The following is a 23,071-nucleotide window of genomic DNA, read 5'->3' on the forward strand; positions in this document are numbered from 1 at the left end:
GCTGTGTCTCACCTAAAAAATCCATTGCGCAGGCTGGAAAGGTAAAAAGATCTTTCCCCAGATCTTCGTTCGCGAAGACTGGCCATTAAATGTGTGACATCCGATTTTAAAAAAAAAACAACAAAACCCCTGAACAAACAAAGCCCCCTAAAAAGCTCCCAACCTTTAAGTGAACTCTTGACCTTAACTGAATCAACAGAGAAAAACCTTCCAGCTTCACTGAAGTCAGAATTTCATGTCCCCTTAGAACCAACATTATTACAAGTAATTTGTTTTCTGCAAATATTATGTTTAAAACAGGATCCAAAGTCAATGAACTTAAATCACCATTGATCAATTCCCACTCTTCAAAAAAACCCACTCAAATAAGCACTAATCCAGAGCCCAGAAATCTTGAGCCATGGTGGGTCTCTCACATTTGAGGACCCACTTACCGTCACGCTGCCTCCCTGCAGCACCGTGGAGTCATCATCTTCAAGCATATGGAATAATGCAAACTTGTGTAAGAGCAACATGGCACTATGATGCACAGCATATCTCACGCTTTTAAATCTCTTCAGAGATAAATATTATCTCCCACTCCCTTTTCTCTTCAATGAAATGCAGGAAATTTTGACAAGGAAAATTTCTCATTTTTTTGAGTGAAATTTAGAGTAGAACTAATAACAAAATGAATATACATGCAGGCTAGAGCTATCTAAATACTGCTCTGTCATTTAATACAATGTTCCATTTTAATTGATTTTTAAATTAACTTCCTCCGTAAATGTACTTTCCAGCAAGTCCCTAATGGACAAATAAGCTACCAAGTTTCTATCACGCTGCTTTCAAAATGTGTATGTGCAATATATAACATAAATAAATATATATATATTTATATACACACATAAATATATACTCTGCATTTTTTCCATTAAAACTCTATGCAGCAAAATGGTAAACATTGTAACACTGCAAACTAGAACAAGCTCTTTCCCTGAGCTGCCCTAAATTGGCAAGCTAATGTAAATAATTGAAGAGAAATACAAAGATATCTGTCAGTTCATCTTGTAGCAAGATGATGAACAGACATTCAAGAGCCAATTCACAATCAACAGGTCATTCTAAAGCTGAAGCTGACAGAGGCTATATATTGTTTTAGAGGTGAAATGGTCAGACTCAAGTGGGAAGTATGAAGGGCTGCAAGCTGTGATTCCCTCTGCACTGCATTAGCAAAGATGCTGGTGAACTGACAGGGAGGTCTGCCAGCAACATCAGCCCAGGCTGCGCTAAACTGGGAGCTGCTTGCTCACCGAATCCATCAGTCTGCTGAATGGCAACAGGAGCTTTTGCCTGTGGCACATGAATATGATGAACACTGCTTCTTCTCCCAGTTTCTCTATTCCTCAAGGTTCCCTCATCAATCACATACAAAGTACTGCTGGCTCATAAAGAGTTTACTGTGTTGCACCATAAAACAGTGAATAAATTGTGATTAAAAACAATTAAAAAAGAAACATTAAAATATTAGAAAGTGAAAATTCTTCCAAGAAAAAATAAACTTGCTTAGAGCAGCAGTTTGTTTATTCTTATGTTCTACTGAACCACCACAGTTTGTTAAATGGTTGTTATAGCAAGATGCTATACACAGATTCCAGCCAAGAAAAACTGGAGCTTGCACCTCCACGAAGATGACACTGGCACTTCAACCTAGTGAAGCAATAGAAAACCCTTCTTACACTGCCATCACTGGAAGAAACAGCATCATTTAAAAAAATTAAAACAAAATCACATATATTCATGTTTTCTCAAACGTGGCCAGCACTTCCTGGTAGAGAAGTTACAATTGCAAGAGCACTGTTTCACTTCGGAAATGGTTTCCCATTACTCGGAGGCCACAGCAGCGCAGTCAGTGTCATACAGTTGTGATTTCAGAGGCAGAGTACGCTGGCTCCAGCATTGCCTCACCCAGCTGGCAGCCAGAGAAGCTGCCTCCCCACAAGGAGAGTGGTCACTGGTGCACACCTAAACTGCCCACACAACCTGGCCACTCATGACCCACACAGCTCCCATCTGCACCATTCATCCTCCTGTAATCCAGTTGAAGTCTATGTTCTTCCCACCCCAACAATAATTCCTGGCCAACAGACCTGTGGCAGACAAAGTAATTGTCAATAGTGGAACTTTAAATGCCAAGAAGATACTTTGTTTTGATTTGAAACAAAAATGTTCCTATATTTTATCTTCTCTTTTCCCAATCATGTAGAAATCTGGCAGCTCAGTGCAAACCTTTTGTACAGTATATCTTAATAAAGCAAATCCTGATAATGCCTCCAAATTCAAGACTTAAGTCTTGCATTACAAACCTGGAGACTAACAGTAAATTTTATATTTAAATTTTAAAGCAGTTTCCATTCTCTTTCATGTAAGCAATGGCTTTGTGATATATTTTTTTTAAGGAAGACTACAAGTAAAATCTCTCCTCTACATCCCTCCTACTGTTTAAGTCACTCATGTACTGATCCTGCACATTAGGTTCACATCTAGTCAGATCTCAGAGATTATGGGATTTCCAAGAGAGAAAGACTTGCAACATTTTGCAGGATCTAATTATAATCTGGAAGGGTTCGAGAAATTAAGCTACATTATCCCAGATATTTATATTTTATATATAATATAACAAATAAACATACTGTAACTCTGTATGCCATGAACAAAGTAAATAGCTGAGATTTGGGAAAACACTACAAATTCCTCTGCCCTGGACTCACCTTCATATTTGATTAAACTAGGCTCCATTTAGGAACAAGGCAGAAGCAAATATCCTCTAGATGGAAATCTGTATGATGATGTACATCACATCATGACATTAGCACTTAACACCTAATGACAAAACAGATTTCAGAAGGACTAACAAAGAGAGATAAAGAATGAGCAAACACTCTGAAAGGTCTAGTGCACAAAATGAAAAAGACTAAAAAAAAAATTGTTGAGGATATGTATTTTAGTGCTTTAGTTGGCTATTTAACTGCTTTTGAAGCAGGACATTTTCAAGCACCTGCACCATTCACCTGCAACCTCTCTATAGCTGGGAGGGTGTCTTAATGCTGCTAATGGCAAAAAGCCAAATTCAGAAACAACCAACCAGTTTAGAAACAGCCGTCTCCATCACTCACCATTGCTACCCAGAAGCTGCAAGGACGGAATGCTGGAAAAACTTTTGCTATATTATAGTAATTATCAAGACTGACCTCTTCCTCATTATTCACTGGATGTTTCAAACAGAAGATATGTGTTTTGACTCATAATTTTGAAAGCTACTAAAATGACTATCTGGTTGCTGAGAGGGCGAAGAAACTAAGCAGACCTTTTCGTCTTTGAAAGAAACAAAAAATCCCTAACATCAAGCTCCAGTACAGTGCTTATTTTGGTTTTAGGCTGGGTTTTTGGTTGTTTTTTTTTCCAAGATCTTATTCCCAGGGTTTCATTCTTCCCTCTGAAAGCCTAAGATAAGCCAATACCAAGAGGTAACAATTTTTTAAAACTACTTAACTCTTACTCTATAGTTATTTTAAAATACTTAAGAACATAATTTAAGTAAAATTCATGAACACTGAGCATAATCTGCTTTCCTGCATTTTGTGAAATCATTTCTATAGCATTTCATCAATGTAAAAATCATTATCTTCAAAGAGAGTCTTTAGTTTACTATCAGCAGCAGCTTACTGTTAAAAAGAACTATACACACACAGTTTAGGCTACTCCCCAAAATACAAAAATCTGCTGTTCACAAGAAACTTTCAGCTACTGGCAATAAAATTCTTTGAAAGAAACAAAACAAAACAACTAACTACTCCCTCCTTACCAAGGTACAATTCAAATTATTGAGATGAAGATCAGAATTTTTCTTCCTCTCACTCTTATAAACACTGGTTATAATTATGGCTTAAGTTGCAACACAATGATCACCTAATTAGGAGCTGAAAAAGTAAAAGCAATCATGGTCAAGAACTTTCCAAAAGGGAATAAGGATATTTTTAAGCTACCCTACAAACTACCCTGGAAAAACGCCACCCAAAGTAACAAATCTGATTGCCCACGGTTAAAAATTAAAGACAGAAAACACAGAGCTATTACAAGAATCAGGAAAACAGGGACTTGTAAGGAGACGGTAACCCTCTTAGCCTCATTAAGACTAATTAAAAGCACTTGGCTTATTAAGTTCAATAAAACTAAGCTGAAGAAGAAACATAATGGCCTGCTATAAATGCATCAGTAGATGGCTAAACACAGAACAAGAGGATAAAAAATGGCCTAAAAAGTTTAGTTAAAAGGTTTCTGACCAAAGGAAGGTAATACTTGAATCAGTTTGTCAGTTAAGACTAGTCAAGGCAGAACCCCTCCCTCTCGAATGCTTAAGAAAAAACTTGTAATTAATACATGGGAGTATATACTGTGGTTCCCTATAAGAGTAAAGGAATGGGTTCAAGATTTCTTTCCTAGAGAATGAAAATCAAAGATTGTTTTTGAAAGACACAAATTCCTATTCCAAAATCCAAGCAGAAATAACATTTCAGAAGAAAAAATGTTGAAGATACTCTATTTCTCTTTTAGATTAAATCTACTTTTGTAAAGAGACTTAAGATTGAATAACCTCCTCGGATTTAATTAATTTACTTGAGTCCATTAATTGAATTGAGACTTTCTTCAGCATTTCATGTGCTCATGAGAAGACTATATGCAGACTGAGATTGATGGTGAAACTGCTTGAAAATGCTGAATACTCCCTGTTTACAACAAAAATTTTAGAAGCTACTCTGATTCTGAGAGAAAATTATGTACTTCAGTGTGAAAAGAATCCTTTCTTGGAATTACTAGACATGGCAAAAGCTTCTCTCTGGTTAAGTCTTCATTTGCATCAGAAATCAGATTCACGTCCATCCCCAAGCTGATAATTTACAAGTGATCCTGTGTCTAGACAGGATATTTACTTCTGGAAAAGACCAGAAAGAAGCAAATTTAGAATGCCTCCAAAACACATACACCTGCCTACCTAGCAAGAAAAGCAGATATGGATATTACATTCTTGGGGGCCACATAAGTATTTTGTAAAATTATTTCAATAGTGCTACTTACAGACCACTTCATAACAGTCACAAGTCAGCTTCTCAAAAACAGCCCTCACATTACTCCAAAAAGTCCAACTGGTTAAACTGTAAGGCTCAGGTAGTCCACTGGAGTTCACAACCAACTCACTTTCTATGTCTCCAGCTGTGTTTTCATTCACCTATAGGTGAATCATTGAATTAAATTGCCTGGTATCAGTATCTCCTGGCACTATCCCTCTTGGAAATAGTCTCCTTCTCTTCCTTTGGGGTCCTGAGCATTTACTGGTTTCTAAAGTAGTAAACAGACTTTTGGTGCAAATGCTTACTATTCCCATAGGTGTAAATACATTGTTCCCATTCTTTGACACTGTCACATAGCTGAAACTATATGGTAAGGTTGGAAAAGGTGTTTGCTGAACAGGCTAACATGGTCAGGGAATTCGAAAATCCATGCTTGACACAAAAAGGAGAGAATAAAGACATGTCCAAATATCAGGCCAAACAGGCCAATTCTGAAAACGCTTCAGAAAAATGAGTCACATGGGCTTTCCAGTTTTCATCCCACTCCTAGGGACAGTGATAGGTTTCCCAGGAGGTTCCGTTTCTATTCATGACCATGAGGAAAAAATTTAGCACCTTCCTATAATTTTACACACAGCCATCATATTTTACAACAATGAAAAAAAGATAACACAGAGGAATTTACAGTCCGGAATTGGTAAAAGCATCTTTTTACCTTCCTTGAAACTCAATTAGGAAGGTACACATTGCTCTATAAATTAACTAGGAAGGTTACGATCTGTCTCCTGGGAAGTACCAATTCAAAACTCATTTCCAATTGTGCATGTTTCACATGCAGAATTAGGATCCTTGTCAAGTGCAATGAGCCATCTCTTCCAAGAAATTCCTATCAAAATGAATTGCTGAAATCAAGAAGCTGGATGTAATAATTCTCCTCTTTCCGTTTCTCCTTAATGACCTTGTGCAGACAACCTGACCAGATGCCCAGGATATGAAACTATGAACTGCATCTTAACCACACGATGTCTAGAGAAACATTTGTTCTTTACTGAGAATTTTGAATGCTTAACTGTGTTGCTGCATAAATCACTTTTCTTATAAGAATTAGATGAATTATATGGCATGCTTTTCCCATGCTGATGCTTTTGCAGTGCTACTATCTTCACAAAAGTTGACACTCTGGGTCGAGACCCTGGTGGCCTAGTGGTTAGCATGCAGGACTCTCACTGCTGCGACCCCAGTTCGATTCCTCGGTCTCCCAGGCAGATGGAACCCGTTAGCCCTGTGAGGCCATCCATCTATGAGAAGGTCACTCTAAACAAACCTACGTCCTGAGGACCTCACTGCCATTGTCCAAGCTTGCTTGGCCCCGGCAGATGAACCTTAGGATTAAAGGGTGGGCTCAGTTCAGCGCAGGCTGTGTCTCACCTAAAAAATCCATTGCGCAGGCTGGAAAGGTAAAAGACCTTTCCCCAGATCTTCGTTCGCGAAGACTGGCCATTATTATTACACTCTGGGTGAAGACAACTACTACAGCTTTCCACAAGGTGGCACAGTTCCCTTTGCTGAAATACAGCATTACTCTGCCATAGAGAAATTTTTTATTCACTCCCCCCCCCAAAAAAAGTATTGGCCAATGTCATGAATTAGTTTAAATAGGTTTTAGATCTCTAACACATCTCTAACAAGGCTCAATTTAACAAATAGTTAATTGTTAGATAGTTAATAGATAGTTTAATGAGTTGAAAAAAGGCTGCTTTCTCTTGTGCTGAAATGAAGAAAAAGTATCTGTGCTTGCTACCACACAAAAGCAAGCTTCAATCAAAGATAGTTAAGGCACCTCATATGGCAGGGGAGACACTAAAGGGCTAAAAAAAAATCTGATTTTTCCAAATCATCAGTTTCAAATCCTATTACTTCTTTCAGTCTCTCAATATTTGGGGTAAAATGGGACTAGCAAGGAATCCACCTACCCCGCTCCCTTCCCATTCAAGTGAGAATTAAAGATCCCAGAGTATTTTCCACAGGTGAAGACTTTCCTTGCTGTTTATGGACCACTTCCTGTCCCTGTGACATATGACTGTGCTTGTCCTGTCCTTAGGGCAGAGGTATATGCACTAAACAGCTCTGCTCTCAGCCTCTCCTACTGCACAGCAACATCAGTGCTGCTGAGCTTCACCTGCAGGACCACACATACAGTCAGCTACTGCCCATGCATAACACCCACATCAGGCAGAAAGCAGGTAAGGTGCTTTGATTCAAGTGATTTTTCAAAAGCCAAAAACATGTATAGTTTCTCCTCTATTTCTTGTCTCGCACCTCTCAGTCACTTCTATGAATGTTTCAGTGCTCAGTTTTGATTACCCATTTAAGCATTATCAGCATGGTCTTGCCTAAACCAGAGAAACAAAACCAGCTGTGACAGACAAAAGAGGACAAACTTTTGGCACTGACCCATTTCACAGACACCAGATAGGTATCTGTTCCATAAAAACTGAAGTTTAAACAGCAAGCCAGAGAGGGAAGGGAGATGATGACAAGTTTTATTTGTTCACAAAACTACTGCCACGGTCCTCCATGCAGGAAGGGCTCCAAAAATACTCAGTGCAAATCAGCTGGTAAAGAGTCATACACATATTAAAATACTGCCTCCCTGTAATCTTTTTCATACCCTAAGGTTTATCATGAAAGGAACAATTCTATGGTTCTGAGGACTGGTTCCTAATGCTTGTCACTCGTCCAACTCCATTTACCATAGTCAGAATTTAGTGCTTGCCATTGTAATAAGCCCAGCTGAAACCCTTGCCTTTTTAACTACCAGCCTGCCAAGCAAAAGAAATTTATTTGCATCTGATTTAAACATCACAAGCCAAACAATCAAGATGACAAAGAAAATTAAGTTCCCTTAATTTTCGTAGATCAGTCTGTTTTCTCTCTTAAAATATATCATTAATGCTATTACAATTATTAACTCTGTTACATACTGTCTTCCTGCAAATAAGTAGCTTCTGATTCTGTCAGTCACTGCAGGTGTATGGCACAGCCAAAACACTTATTTAAATTACCTGGATTTCCAATTACAGAGATTCACATACATCCTTAAAAATGAATGCAAGCACAAGGCAGAACTACCAAGACAAATCTTGTCTTGAAATTTATATGCAAGCATTCAAAACCTTCTGCTGCTTTTTAATCCTCAAAACCCTTAGATTACAACAGTAAAGGCTCTGATCTAATTATGGTGCTTGGTCACATAATGATCTAATTTTTCTTTATAAATTGCATTCTCAAAATAGGTTGGATTCTCTCTTCTAAAATACAAAGTTTCTTGTTCTAAAAAGCAACTTCCTACTAGGTGCGAGTTGAAGCAGACACATCAAAAAGGAAGAGTACTTTAAAAAGGGACAAACTTGAAATTAGCAAATTCTGTCACTGAATGCCCCAGGAAGCCTTCCAGCCATGACAAGCAACAGAGCCCTCTCTCACTCAGAACAGAAAACTCACTTAGTTGTGCAAGAGGATAGTTATTACAGTTGGACAGTAGAATCCTGAGCTCTACAATCCAATTTCCTGTCCTCCGTAATTTTAAAATAAGTCACACTTTCCTGACCAAACTGAATATAGCTTTAAATCTGCAAATTTCTTTGATGGAATTAGTCATGCATGGTCAATCCACATTGTACCAAGAGGAGGAGTACAGTTAATTTCAAAACTTAGGAGACATTCTGCACCTTGCAAGTTTATGTTTACAACTGCAAAATTTTTAATTGTTATTCCATTATAGATCTTCTTACAGACCTTGGCTTCCGGATCACTGTTGATGCTACAAGAATCATCATCATCAGATTGAGGACCATTTCTGTTAGAGGGGAAAAAAAAAAATGACAAACTCAGTCTTAAATTACAGCACAATACAAAACAGAGATGGTCACTCCACTGGAGTTATTGTACCTGAGCTTCAAAGAGGCATAACGTAATGTTGCTCCTTCAAACTCTTTCAGACTTGGGTCTGGGTTCACAGTGGCTGCATGCAGATCCTAGAGATAGAGGCAGTGCTATTAGTATAGTTTTAATACTATCAAAATAGTATTAAATACACCATCATGTTATTTCTTATCTCAAAGGGAAATTAAATCCTCCCTGCAAAGAAGCGATAGTATTTCTGGCTGAAGTTGAAAAGAGGCATGCATATATTTCTCAAGCTGCATTTCATTCAGTGCAGGCATCTTATTTGTTACATCATGGCAGTTGCCCTGCTAGTTTAGACTGAATCCATTCCAAGTGGAAAGATCAGAAAAGGCAGCATGTTTGTGAGCTAGACATCCCTAGCAGTACCCCCATTCACTTTGGCCTAGGTTATGAATGACATTCATGGAAAAATAAAAGGGGAAAAAAACCAGCCACTGCCATGCAAAAAACAAGGGTAATAGTATTAAAGGTTCTAAAATCTGACAATATACTTGCCTTCCAAATGTCACTATTAATCTTTCCCCCATTCAGTACAGCAAAATCACTCCATGGCTGTTTCTAGACACATAATTATTCACACAGGAAGAAGCACATTGATAAAAAAAAAAAAGAAAAAGAAAAAAAAAAACACAAGACACTGTTGTTAGCATTGATATTTACAGGATGGGTTAGGGAACAGATCACCTCAAACTTGAACTACTTACTCCACTATACCATGGCATTGGAGGAAAGGGGAGAGAAGACATGCCTCTAACAGTTACTTACCAAAACAAATGATTGAAACAAGGAAAGTTAATATAAATTAGGAACAGACAATGAAATTACTCTTTAACTATGATCTTAAAAGCAAGCAAAATGAATCTGAATATGAATGTTGGCCACAGCTGCTACAGCCTTTGATAAACAGCAATTAAGGGGAAACATTAGGATTACCATTTGAATGGCACTTTTGTTAAAAGACCCTAACATTACTGGAACTAGAAATACTGAAATACAGCAATATATACAAAGATACGAAACATACAAGGTAAAAATCAAATATTTCTAGAGAGAAAGCACAAGAAAAGGACAAGGAAGGTAAGGAGGACTAGTAATGTGTGCAGATATTTCTTGCTGAAAAAGTAGTTTTCAGAAGTCTAGCAGCTTTTTTAAAAAACAAACCAAAGCAAAACAAAGCACCTACCCTCTCATTTTCTATTCAAATTTCTCAAAAATTTGGTATAACCAAGCAAGTAGCAGTGCGTTTAGCACTACAACAACCCGAGGTTCAGCCTTTCCTTTAAAGCCTGAGAGGAACAGCTGATGTTGGAGATACCTCTCTCCTCTACCCCACCAGGAAACAAATCCCACAGTCCTGAACAAAAGCCAGGTGGGACAGGAGATTTGACTGTTGAGCACCAAATCAAGAATTCCTGAAATTAATTCCCCTTTTAAGATGAGTTCTCCCAGGCTGTCCAGCTCAGCCCCCAGATGAAGTGGTTAATATGGCCCAACGCATTAACATGCAGGGTGGACTTCTCACCTCAGAAGTGTTCTCAACATATCCCCACTGGAGGAATTATTTTGTGAAAAGCAGCTCACAGGAGTACCCCTTCCCTAATATGCCTACGAATTAATTGATTTGTTAGCTTTTCCCACCAAGTCTCTTCTCTTTAATTATTAGAGGTTATGTTAACTACAGAAGAACTTCCAGAGGTGATCCAGGCCTGGGATGAGTCAGGCTATAAGACACGACTACCTTCACCAAACTCTGACATAATCTCAAAGAAACTCTTATTGAAACTTAAACCCTACAGCTTCTTCTCTGCACAGGAAATGGAAAAGAGGCAGCAAAACTTCTAAAATTTGGAAGAGAATATTACAAAAGACAAGGACTCAAAAAGGAAGTAATTTGGCCGCACACAAGAGAAAAGAGTAATCTAAAACTAAGTCAAATTTAAACAGCTGTGCAAAACTAAAATACATTTTCATGCCTCTGAGGCGGAGGAAGGGAAGCAATGTTACAGGTTATTCATATTTAGCATTTATTAGCATTTTTGTTAAATCAGCAGGATTTTCGCATAATGCTTAACCCATAATTGCTTTGGATTGAAATTTACTGATCATCTTGTGAAAGAAAAAATGCCTTGCAGCTTGTGTAAAAGTAAGACATTTTCGCATTTTTTTCCTCTTTAGAATGCTTTTTGCCATCAGTATGCATTACAGCATCATTTGTCCTACCCATTCTTTTTGATTCTCTGTTCAACAGTAATAACTGTTTTTCTTTATGCTAAATATCCAGAGTAAGCTACAAAACAAAAATGGCTGACTTGATCTGTTCTTTGTGGACTGCCTTCAGCTGTGAGCCACATTCTAACAAATGAAGCAAAGCTTCTGTATATTACATCATTTAAGAGACAGGGACACAAGAAAATAAAATGAAGGGAAAAAAAAGAGGAAACAAGACAAAGGGTAAAAAGATGTTACTGTGGGGGGAAAAAAGTGCTCTAAATGTTTATTTGACGAACTCAAAAGCTGAAAGAGCCCAAATAAACTCACCTCACAACTAGCACATGATGATTCACAGCCAAATGTGACCTAGATAAAGGATTTTTATGGACTCACAGAAGCCTATTGGGACAGATATGAAATGCTACCCATGCCACTCTTCAATCCTAGATTAATCTCTTTCATATGCCTAAAACCTGTATACCCTCCAACCTTTTCATAATAAAGCAATACAAATTCCAGCATGTGGGGAATGAGCTAAACCAGTCCTCTCCAAAAAGATTATCTTGGAGCACAGGCTTCCAACAGCAATGAGAGAACCAGCAGTACATAGTTCACGTGTGGATTCAACTTGGAGGTGGAAGCTCTCCACCACAGCTGGTGCAGCCAGTAGTAGTACTGGGATAAAGGTATTTGGGAGCCCCTATTTTAGATCAAATTCCACATCTTATGTGAAATGTCAGATTGACCACACCACAGACACCTATATTAATCCTTCACAGGGAGGGAGAGGAGGAGCACTTGGGCTAGGCTGCAGTGCAGCAAACAGGAACGGAAACAAGTATCATCTGCAAGTGACCTGGAGATGATTCAGTGCTGGCATGTACCAATTGCAGACACAAACCCCCAAAAATTCATGGCAGGTGATATTGTCAAAATTACTTCATTACCTATCCCTATCTCTTAAAACACACTGTGACTTATTTTCCTCTCACTACTTTGTACTGGGGTTCTGCTCAGAACCAGCTGAATTGCAAAGCATTCTTCCTCCAGTTCCATTGTAATAAAGCTCAAAACCTGTGGTTTCAAGAAATGCAAGCCTTTTCCTAACAGTTCCCATTATAACTCCAGCTACACCTGTTCTTTGTAGCAGTTTCTGTGTTTGGCAGGGGACAAAGTCCAGAGCTCAATTCATGCTCTTGTTTTGAACTCTGTTAGTGTAAGTCTGCTGGTACTGTATTGCAATTCTATCTTAGTAACCCCTGAGTCAAAAACCAGTACTGTTTCAATAATGCTAAGATGCTAATCAATGAATGCAGAAACCTGCAAAAACCCAAATGCCTTTGCCTATATCTACCATAAAAATAATCATATCATACCAATACAAATTTTGGGAATGTATTTATTTTCCATATCGTCTTTTATGCCACCGTATATGGTCTTGATGCTGCCACAGAACTGCCTATGCATAAATCTTTGCTGGAACAAATTCCTTGCTGGACTAGAACTGCCATATCAAAACCTAGGTGAATGTATTATGTACTCACATACATGTCTTATTTAATATATCTGTACTGTATTAAAATCTGTTTCACAGAATCACAGAATATTCTCAGTTGGAAGGGACCCACAAGGATCATTGAGTCCTACTCTTAAGTGATTGGCCCATACAGGGATTGAACCCAAAACCCAGGTGTTGTTATCAGCACAGTGCTCTAACCAACTCATACATTTTGTATCCTCCATGATGCTGCTGAGAACTAATGATCATTACTTATAATCACAAACTATTATCACTTAAAGCAAACAAAATTGTGAAAGGCTAAAAGTACACCTGATACATTACCAGCAGGTCTGAATTTTTAATTGTAAAGACATTTTAAACAGAAGTAGAAAAATATTTGAAATGAAAATATGTGTTTTTCCTCTGCAGTTTACAAACCATCCTAATTTCTGGGGTCTTGTGAAAAGCATCTATAACTTACTAATTAAAGTCCTATTCTCCACATTTTAGAGAAAGAAAAATAATGGTAAAGTTATATCCCTCGTGTGTACATTACAGGAATTTATACTGGAAACATGTGCAGCATTTTACATTCAGCATGTCTAGATTTTTTCTTGTTTTCTTGTACTGGAATGGTAGCAGTTGCAGTTCTTTCTCAGTTACTCCTCTCAGAAATAACTTCCAGCATGCCTGGTGCACAGTACATTACATGGGAGCTTGACTGATGTAAACCATAACTGAAATGTGGTGGTCAAGTTTGCAAGTCTTATGAATAGCATTTATGAACATGTTGGAGCAATCTTTCTAAAATAACGAACAAGACTGTGCATATTTAAGGCTATAAAAGATAAAAGTTTCAGAGGCAAGATGGTAATACATACTTGAACATCCTTAACACCTCTTAACTTCCATTTAAGTTACTTTGGTGCACATATGAACAAAATCAAGAACAGATGAAATGCTGTATCTAAATGAATTAAAAAACAAACCCCTAAGGATTGTCTGATCAAAAACTCAAAGCCAGTACAAAGACTTCCCTTGATTTCATAAAGCTGCAGACATTTTTCTGAAAAGTTAGTATGAAAAATAATTAATTTAACACCAAATTTTTTTTATATTACTATTTAATTCCATAGAAGTCTCCACAGCATACTAAAACAAAGTGATTGTATTTTTTGTAGCATACGCTTCTTTATGATAATTGATTTTATTTTTCTACTTACATGACATCAATCAAACCTGTGGATTGTGCCTGAAAGGATTATTTTAAAAGGCAGTATCACATACTGCTCTTTCAGCACATGTGGAGGAGAGTGTGCACTTTTTTCTGTTTGTAGTTAAAGACTGACTGCAACACACTGACAGATATTTTGTACTGGCAGGATGTACAGAGACTCACACTTGAGAATGCTTCATGTTTATTCAATAGACAGCACGCTGTAAAGGAACTAGTGTCTCAAATGAAGACTCGTATTTCTTTTTGTGATACTCCTACCAAATGAACCAAAAAGAAAGAAGATGCCAACAAAGAGTTTGGCCAAAAGACTACTATAATGTGCAAAAGTTTTATGTATCCTGTATCCAAATAATGCAGCAATGCTTCAGCATATGCTACAGAACTGCATAAGTTTCACATTCATCAGTGACTCATTCATCAGTCACTGGCTGCCTAATTTATCTGAGACGTTTGATTTCATCCTACATATCCAAAGTTTACGGTGTTTTATGAGGCAAAACCATTACAAAATAAACACAGAAAATACATACTTACGATGCATATCAAAAAGTAGCTACACTTTGGGACATTATCAGGCTAGTTTAGCTAACAGTTAAACCCGCAAGTTCAAAAAGTTATTTCAATTTTCTTTACAGTATGCAGCCCACAAGAAGACGCAGTATGTTACCTCAGTTTCTGGAGTAGGAGACGGAGTAATGGAACCAAGAGATCCTTTTCGTGAGCCCTGGAGATCTGTTGGGATGGACACAGGACGCTGCCACTGAGTTGTTCCTGTAGGTATGTGCCAGTAGTAGATCCCAGCAATGTCATTGATTTTTTTCCAGCCTGGTGGTAAGTCTGGGTCTGTCTGAAATGAATGATCACTCCATATATCTGCTGTGAACAGGAAGAAAAAAAAAGAATCACACAAAGACACAAACAGCTCTTCCATGGGTCTGCACAGCTGGTACTGCTGTTGTACAGTTCTTGTGTAAATGAACAACAGAAAAACATACTAAATTATTGAGGCTCAAAGTAATGTGACAAAGCCTGGTTTTGGCATATAAAGAGAGTTAAAAATGGCACTACTTAGTGAAGAGCTGTTCTAATATGGCAACTATCCAATGCCATCAGATAGCTCTTCTAGTAAGATTTAGTTTCAAGTACCTTAAGTCACAGCATAGAAAGTAATATTTGGAATTGTGGTGTACTCTATCCTCTTCATCACAGCACCTTCCCTTCTCAATGCATGGCAGCAGTATTGATGAGCATGTATTTCTGCTCATAAAAGTCAGCTTACCGTAACAGAAACCCCCCCACACCAACCAAACAAACCATAGCAGGTTGACTTTCAACATCTAGAAGACTGCTTGTTCTAAACAACAAGAACATGAGAACTGGGTGATCATTTCACACACACCCTTGCTGTCACAAACAAACATACTGTTTTCAATTGGTTTTACAATGGGGTAGAAAAGAAACCATCAAAAACTCATTCACAAAGCCAAGGCAGAAATGAAATACTGGCGCTACTGACAAACCTGCTAATTTAGGAATACACCAGCAATTCATACTGCAATTAGAGACATTCCCAGATTCACCTGGGATTATAGATGCATGTAAGAGGTGTCACTGGTGGAAAGCACACCCTGCCTCTTTGGAAAGGCAGGGGCAGCACTTCTGTGCAAACCAGCTGTACCCCAGCAGAGGCAGTTACCTTCTGCTGGGTATATGCTTTCCAGAGGCTGGGAAGGGAGACAGTGCTCTTCTAAACTTCCCAGCTAAACTGCTTTGTTTGTGTTATTGTGGTACATGCTGTTAACCAACTGCTATGGTCTACTCCAAGGACCATCAAGCTGTAGAAAGAACCAAGCAACCTCCTGGACTGATGTTTCCAGAAGCACTTGAGCAGAGATGATGAAGCCTGACTGCAGCACAGTGAACTGAGCTAGTGAGAAAAACCCCCAAGAATACCAATGCTCATCATATCCGTGAGCAGTGTTTCATCTAGTACAGCAACTTGTTTCTTACCTTCAAAGACAGTCCTCAAAACTCCTTCAGTGGGCAACAGATAATAACCTGTTGTTATATTGCTGCTCTTAATCTCTTTTTGGAATTAAAAATTCCTTATTAGTCTAACCTTCAAGCCTCTTTCTAGGTGTTTTATCACGATTGCTTATTTCTGAATCTCTCTCATTTCTGCTACCCGTATTTATGCACATACATACAAACAGACACACAAAGGCATGATAACTTAAAATAACTCTTACACTCCATGGCACAAACCAGACTATTTCTTCCCCAGAATCACTTAAAAGTTCTTAAATTACTGATTTACCATTTGAATAATCTGAGCAAATTCTGCAGAAGAAATACTAGAGAATATAATTCCAGTTAAATTCAATAAAGGTTCTCACCCGTGGCCCAATATCTGAAATCAGCAACATTCATATATTCAGTTCCAGAAGTTCTCAGATATTCTAAACACCTGCTTCTAAATGTCCCCTGTTGTAGCCTCTACTGCATTTAAATACATAGTTCCTGACTCCAAGGTCTTACATGTTTCAAAGGACATTCATCTTCAACCTTGCTCATTTTTGTTTTCCAACTGAACAACTCAACTGCACTCTTTTCAACCACATAAAAGGAAATTAAACACAAAACACTTTCTACAATCACATCATGCGAGAAGTAATGTGATCAAATATCTAAACATACACTGAAGTATGTGTGGCAATATCTGTGACTCCAGATACCCTTGGATAAGTTTAAATAACCAGTCCATAAAACTCCAAAATATCACAATAATGCCAGTGTTCCTAGAACTTACATACTGGGTAATGCATGCCAGGATGGCAAAATAATAAGTCTTTATTATGCAGAGGCAGAGCTTCAGATCAGTTCAGGTTCATACCGTTTACAGAATTAAACAGCCATACTTCAACACTGCTAGGACACGAAATGTTATTCTCCTCACTTAAGGTAGGCACGGCTTCTGTCCTTGCTATACATACATACGTATGCATACACAGCTATTCAAATATCCAGTCAGGAAAGTGTTATGCCATGGCTGCATTAAACTACTACTTTGAAACTAATCAACCAAACCGCAGAGGAACCAGCTTATTGTTATTTATCGTTGTCATGACCTGCAGTACTAGAAAGACCTAACAAAGAATTACTTTCAAGTAAAAGCAGACAAAACTCATAGCAGAAAAATTGTTAACCCAGAGACCTAAACCAAAAATATTCCTGCAACAAGTAGTTAGAAAAGAAGAAATGATCTTGTATGTGAACAAACAGTTGGAAGGAAATAATGTAAAATATCTGGGAGCGCTCAGGTAAGAAAATACCACCTGGATGTAATACTAATTTACTTTGAAAACTTATCCATTAGCAAAAATAAATACACCAAAATATGTTTGCATATGCTTGGAAATAAAACAGGAATTAAATTTCGGGTTTTTTCACAGCTCAGGACTTTCAAAGGGCTGCATTTCCACACAAAATGACTATGATATACGCCTGTGCACAAGAGGCATGTTGCTGGTGTGCAGGTACTCCTCACACAGAGAGACTGACCTCAGACCATCTGATAAGCATGGCTGAACAGGAAAGCAACAGATGGCATGTGCTCATACTGAAATACCATTCCTCATGTTTGTTATGCAAAGCTGTACATCAATCCAACTCTATTGATATGACATTAAACAATGTGCACAAAACAAATCCAGTAGGAAATAAAACTGATCACATTGGACTTCTTAATCTGAAAGTGAGAATTGCTCTTATGTCTGCAAGGTTTTAGAGGTAAAAACATTAAATGGAAATAGTTCCTTGTGGTCTGTGGATGACTAAGTCCTTCATGCTTCCTCAGTGGCAAATAATTTGCAGTGATCAGGAACTTTTCTCTGATTCCTTCCAAGTCATCCCCAGGAGATGAAATTCTACTTGGCATCTCCTGGCCTTTTCCATGCCTTTCTTTATGCATTTGTTGATGAAAGGTCAATGAACCAGGACTTCATGATTGCTTATAAAGCTTCTGGGTTTGAGAGTATCATTGCTCTGAACTTTAGAGCACGATTCACAAGAAGAATGTATCCTTTTGTACTGGGATTGGTTCACCTACCACATGTATTAGAGTAAACCACAATCCCCTGAAAGGCTATACTGTTAGACATTTCTGATATAAAATGCATAAAGCAACAGGAGTAAGAAAAAACAACACAACTAGAATAAAAGAGGCACTGTAACTAAGCTGTATGAGAAAGCAGACGCTGGGTTTCCTTAAGAAACCTTGATTCATATTATCTATGTAAGCTGTCTTTCTACAGCAAGAAAGAGACAAATTCTTATCAATTGAAAAACTAATTTAAAATGTAACCAATTCAAAACTCTGCACAGGAATGAGTTATAACTCTACCCAGGCACCATGCAGATTCACACCACACTGCAGACTTTTGAAAGCCATCTCTTTCTCATGGGAGAAAGCCCTTACTGAACAGGGTGGCCCCACTGCCTAGATACACCCTGGCGATAAAGTCCAAAGTCAGCCTTCATCGCAGGAGAGTGGACAGTCAGCCTGCAGCTGATCCTTCACCTCAATTTCTATCCCTGTCCAAACACAGGGTGCACCAAAGCCATCACTAGCGAGGCAGGCAGCTCTCATCCCAGATCTGCCCACAGTGGCACAGACATGCCGGTGAGTCCTCATCGGCAAGCCACTGCTTGGAAAGCTACCTAAGATTCACGTGAGCTGTCACCAGCTGACTGCTGAAACAGAGTTAGAAATTCACAGCTGGTCTTCTGCAGGCAGAGTCACGTGAAGAGAGGGTCACAAACAGAGGACAGATGTTTTTCAGTTGGACTTTTATCTCACGAAAGACAGATGCTTAAACTCATGTCCATACAGGGGGAAGATCCCCAAACCAGCTATTAATGGAGATGTTATTACAGAAGAAGTGTGAGCCAATTCTGGTGAACAAAGATTACAGTCAAGGAGACGCAGTAGAGGATTTTGAGGACCAAAATGGAAGATTGCATAAAACCATGAAAGATGTGACTTAAAAGAAGAAGCTAACTTAATCTGAGGAAAACCAACTGGGCTTTCCTGCCTCCATCAGGACCTGACAAGGCCCTTGGGAAACCAGATTTTTCCCCCACTACCTAAAGCTTGATTAAGAGTTGGAGATAGAGTCCCTTCTTATGGGGTCCAACATGATGGGGCACATGGTTCCTGCCCAAAAACCTTTGGCACTGGTCTCTGCAGAAGTCGGAGAAAGGAATTTGCTTGTTGCACCCCACTGTGCAGCCTTTGCTTCATGTCTTCAAAGACTCAGCAACACAGGGATGATCAGAATGTTTTTAGAAGAATGGTAAAATTACGAAAAAAATTAAATAATCAGAAGTGAAAGTCCAAGGGGAGGGTAGTGGCTGCAATGTCCATTCCCTTTTAACACCAAATGGGGAACTAGTTGGTTGTTTCTCCTTAAAAATTATAGTGAAAGAACAAATTTAAAAATACTCAGTAAGGCTTTAGAAAAGGAACAAAGATATTTTTGAAAGGTATAAATAGTTTTATAAATAAATAAATAAATACACAGTTGAGTCTGAATTTTTGCCTGAATGGCTGAAACATGAAGCCTGTAATAAAAAAACCACAGTAATAAAAAATACAATCTCCATCCTGGTATCATTAAAACTTCAAAAATACTAGAAAAATGAAGTCTGTTATACAAAAGGAAACTGTTAATTCACTCTTTTGAAACAACTAGCAATAGACATGTACCACCAGAAAACCATAAACATAGTCATATTTAACTGGTAATTTTGACTAGGAGAGCCTTGTGAACACATTTTGTATTCTAAATAAGATAGGATAAAGTCCACATAATGTAATATATTTCTGTTTGTAACTCCCTTCTCCAAATGTCAGCCTCTGCCAATTACCTGATATAGAGCATTAATAAATTCCATGTTGTAGCAGTAGTTCTGGGGTAATAATTAAAAATTTTGTAATTATGTTTTTATTTCAAGTTAAAATTATTTTACTATCTGAGGCTCATCTAGGAAATAGTGTTATGCTACTGCAAAGAAACAGTAATAAACAACATAAATAATTCACTGAAGAGCATATGTAATTGGTGACTAAGCCCTGTGGTAAAACTAGTACTTTTATCACTTATTTTATTGTTGTTTCAGGGGAAAGGATAGTTATCAAATTGCTGTCATTTTGAATCACTCCTTAGCTCCTGTTCACTTAAACAGAAATTAAAACTAAAACATTTCAGCAGGTTCTTTAAGAGCAGACCAAGTTGTGCAGTAAATGGAGAACATTTATTTTTTCGTCATTTTGCAATGCCATGAGCAGTTTCCTCAGAACAGGCACCCTGTGTAAGGTAAGGTCAACATTCACCAAGTACACATCAGGTCACATCAGTGACATCACAACAGATGCAAATAGTACACTCTGCATCTCAATGCAGTGCAGCTTTCCAGCTGCTGTTCCTGACTATGTCAGTACCATCCTCTGCTGATGTAATTTGTGGATATTTCATAATTAGAGACACTAAATGCCATGAAGCTGAAACAGTTTTTAACTAGTTCAGGCTTTCTTCTGAAGGCACAGCTATAAATCCCTTTCACTAGACACCAAAGGCAGTCATTTAGAGACAAACACAAGTGTAAAGAGAATGGCAGGAGCTCTGGAGGCACTTTCTGCAAGAGTAGGAATGCACAGATAGAACACAATATATTTTAATTTAACAGCAATTAATAATTACTCATCTGTTCTTTTAGAAAGTACTATACTGAAGTAAAATGTTCAAATAGGGCTGATTTGGTGTTCTAACAAAGGCAGTATGGAAGAATATCAAGAAGATGCTTCATTTTCTAATGACTAAAATTCTGTTATCTAGAAAACTGGTTTCTCCACCATCCTTAGCAAAACCTGTATCTATCAGCATAAATCAAACCAAAGACTCCACCCACCATTGTCAGAAGCTGGTCTGGGACTAAAACCCAGCTGGTATGACATTGTGCTTGTGCTCAATTAATCATGATCTTTTATTGATAAAGACTAGAGATATACCACATCATTTCAGTAACAAATCTGAGCACTTTCACTTTTTGGAAGGAACATAATTGAGTTCCTTCCCTCTCTGAATTTAAAAAGTACTGGATAGTTTAAAATAGACAGTAATAAACAAATTTTCTCATTTTGGACTAACAAAAAAAGAATAAAAGCAGCAACTAGGTGTTATCTCCACTTCAAAGAGAACTTGGTGGTGATGATAAGCAAGGTGCTGGGACAGAGACGTGAGTCAGTGCCTCTCTGCTTAGGTCCTTGTGCATGAGGGAACCTGGTTCACTAAAGGACAAGTAAACTCACTTCCTGAAAAAAATACTCTTAAGTAAGGCAACAGGTCTAGCACAAAAAATTTTGTATTGAACCAGGATATGTACTTTGAAAAACAGACATGTATTTTGGATGCACAGTTCTTCTTCAAGTGAAAACAAATCCCACCAACCAGCATGGATAGGGCATTAGTTTATGGACAAAGAGATTACTCTTGAATAAGAGGAAATGCAGTCCTGAAGGGCTTGAGTTTGGCAGCATACATGACTTCAAAACAGAGACTGTAAAAATGCTGTACAAAGTCATCAGAGTGCTGGAAATTCTGTATCTGGGAGGTGCATAGTAATAGCACCTATGCCACAGGACAACTTTAACTGTGTTATTTCACAGGTTAAAAGCACATTTTTTGAAAATTGGGAGACAGCAGAGAAGTAGAGTCATAGTAGGAAAGAAAGTATATTCAGGGAAATCTGAGCAGTATCATTGCACCATTTAAAGGACACATGCTTTGCTTTTTAAGGGATTAATTTCCACATATGGACCTCATTTTGCCTACTTGAAAGCAGCAGCAGATATGGATGCGCAGATAATGCAAATGCAGCTCTGCTGGATTTGTGGAAGCACCAGATTTTCAGTCTTTCCAGCTAAGGAGGGCTCCTTTCACTGCATGGTAGCAGAATGACCAAGTGAGACCTCTTGTCTGCAAGGCTCAACAATACTTGCAAACACTTGATCTACATTATCTAAATAGGTTAAGTAATAAAACACCCATGCTGTACAGAGATAAAGATGAGAGATCTCTCTTTTTTGTACTTCTAGCTTAGTTATCTCAATTCCTATGATTGTTTTGTAACAATTTTTCTTCTGTAAAGATCCTTCAAAGAAAAGGGACATGGGATTTGATCCAGAGTTTGTCTACCACCGTCTCAAAAGTGTTATTTCCACAGTAAAAAAATTAACTGAAAAGCATTGTTCAGTGTCCAGGTTGGAAGCATAATGGTCCAAACAGGAACACTTTCATAGTTTTCCAAATCTAAAAGAATAATCTGGTCAATAATAAATCTACAAATCCACTTCTGAATCTCTGCCCCTCCCACTACTCACATTCCAGCAGTGGATACACAATATAAATGAAAGATTTCAAACTCAAAAGCACCTTGTTTGTAATAAGAGATCTGCGCCAAAGCTTCCTATGTCAAAAATTGCAAAGAACAGGATGACAACAGGATCCAACAACATGTTGTCCTAGTGTTTGGGTACCAAAGGGAAACCACTAGCTTCATATCTGATGTCTGTCTTCAATGCTGGGATGAAGCATAATGAAGAGTAGGCCCAGAATATCATATGTGTATTATAGATGCTGTCCTGGGCACACAAGGGGAAGCACAAGAAAGGAACTGGGAAGAAAGGAGGATAAAAAGGTTTCATTAAAAAGGAAAGAGATGGGGAAAAGTGTTTCATCATCTTCTGAAGTTCCAAAATCTTGAAATAACAATGTTTTCCTTCTGTCTTCTAAATAAAAGCAAAACTAAAGGAAAAGAAAGCCAAAGAAACTGAAGTCTTATTGAAAAGATGCCAATGACTTCAGCAGATCCAGGATTTGATCCTAAAGGAAGCATATTCCTCCCCCACCCCATAAGCACCCTGAAGATCAAAGCAGGCACTGGAAGGGAGGGGAAGTACACATTGTCTTAAGAGTGAAGACAAAC

At 38.1% G+C, this 23,071-nt stretch overlaps 1 protein-coding gene and 1 long non-coding RNA gene across 16 annotated transcripts in view; one reads left to right on the forward strand and one right to left on the reverse strand.

Annotated features, from left to right (window-relative positions):
- Positions 1-23,071, reverse strand: part of APBB2 (amyloid beta precursor protein binding family B member 2) — a 192,739-nt gene that overhangs the window by 57,383 nt on the left and 112,285 nt on the right. For 7 of the 14 annotated variants that reach the window (XM_027686688.1, XM_027686691.1, XM_027686690.1 and 4 more), the window contains 4 exons: positions 14,694-14,902; positions 9,573-9,635; positions 9,060-9,145; positions 8,907-8,967 (listed from right to left, as the gene is read on the reverse strand). In XM_027686688.1, the coding sequence (XP_027542489.1) occupies positions 8,907-8,967; positions 9,060-9,145; positions 9,573-9,635; positions 14,694-14,902 (419 nt within the window). The remainder of the gene's footprint in view (positions 1-8,906; positions 8,968-9,059; positions 9,146-9,572; positions 9,636-14,693; positions 14,903-23,071) is intronic. The other 7 variants (XM_027686689.1, XM_027686696.1, XM_027686694.1 and 4 more) reach the window with 3 other exon arrangements.
- Positions 9,418-18,699, forward strand: LOC113969267. 2 transcript variants are annotated; one of them, XR_003534800.1, is made up of 4 exons: positions 9,418-9,531; positions 14,662-14,803; positions 15,852-15,996; positions 18,634-18,699. It is a non-coding gene; the product is annotated as an uncharacterized LOC113969267 (long non-coding RNA). The 2 variants fall into 2 exon arrangements; XR_003534799.1 differs by lacking the exon at positions 18,634-18,699 and having other exon boundaries at positions 15,852-16,065.

The sequence above is a fragment of the Neopelma chrysocephalum genome, unplaced genomic scaffold (genome assembly GCF_003984885.1).
Source record: "Neopelma chrysocephalum unplaced genomic scaffold, ASM398488v2 Primary Assembly neopelma1_71, whole genome shotgun sequence".
Classification (NCBI taxonomy): domain Eukaryota; kingdom Metazoa; phylum Chordata; class Aves; order Passeriformes; family Pipridae; genus Neopelma; species Neopelma chrysocephalum.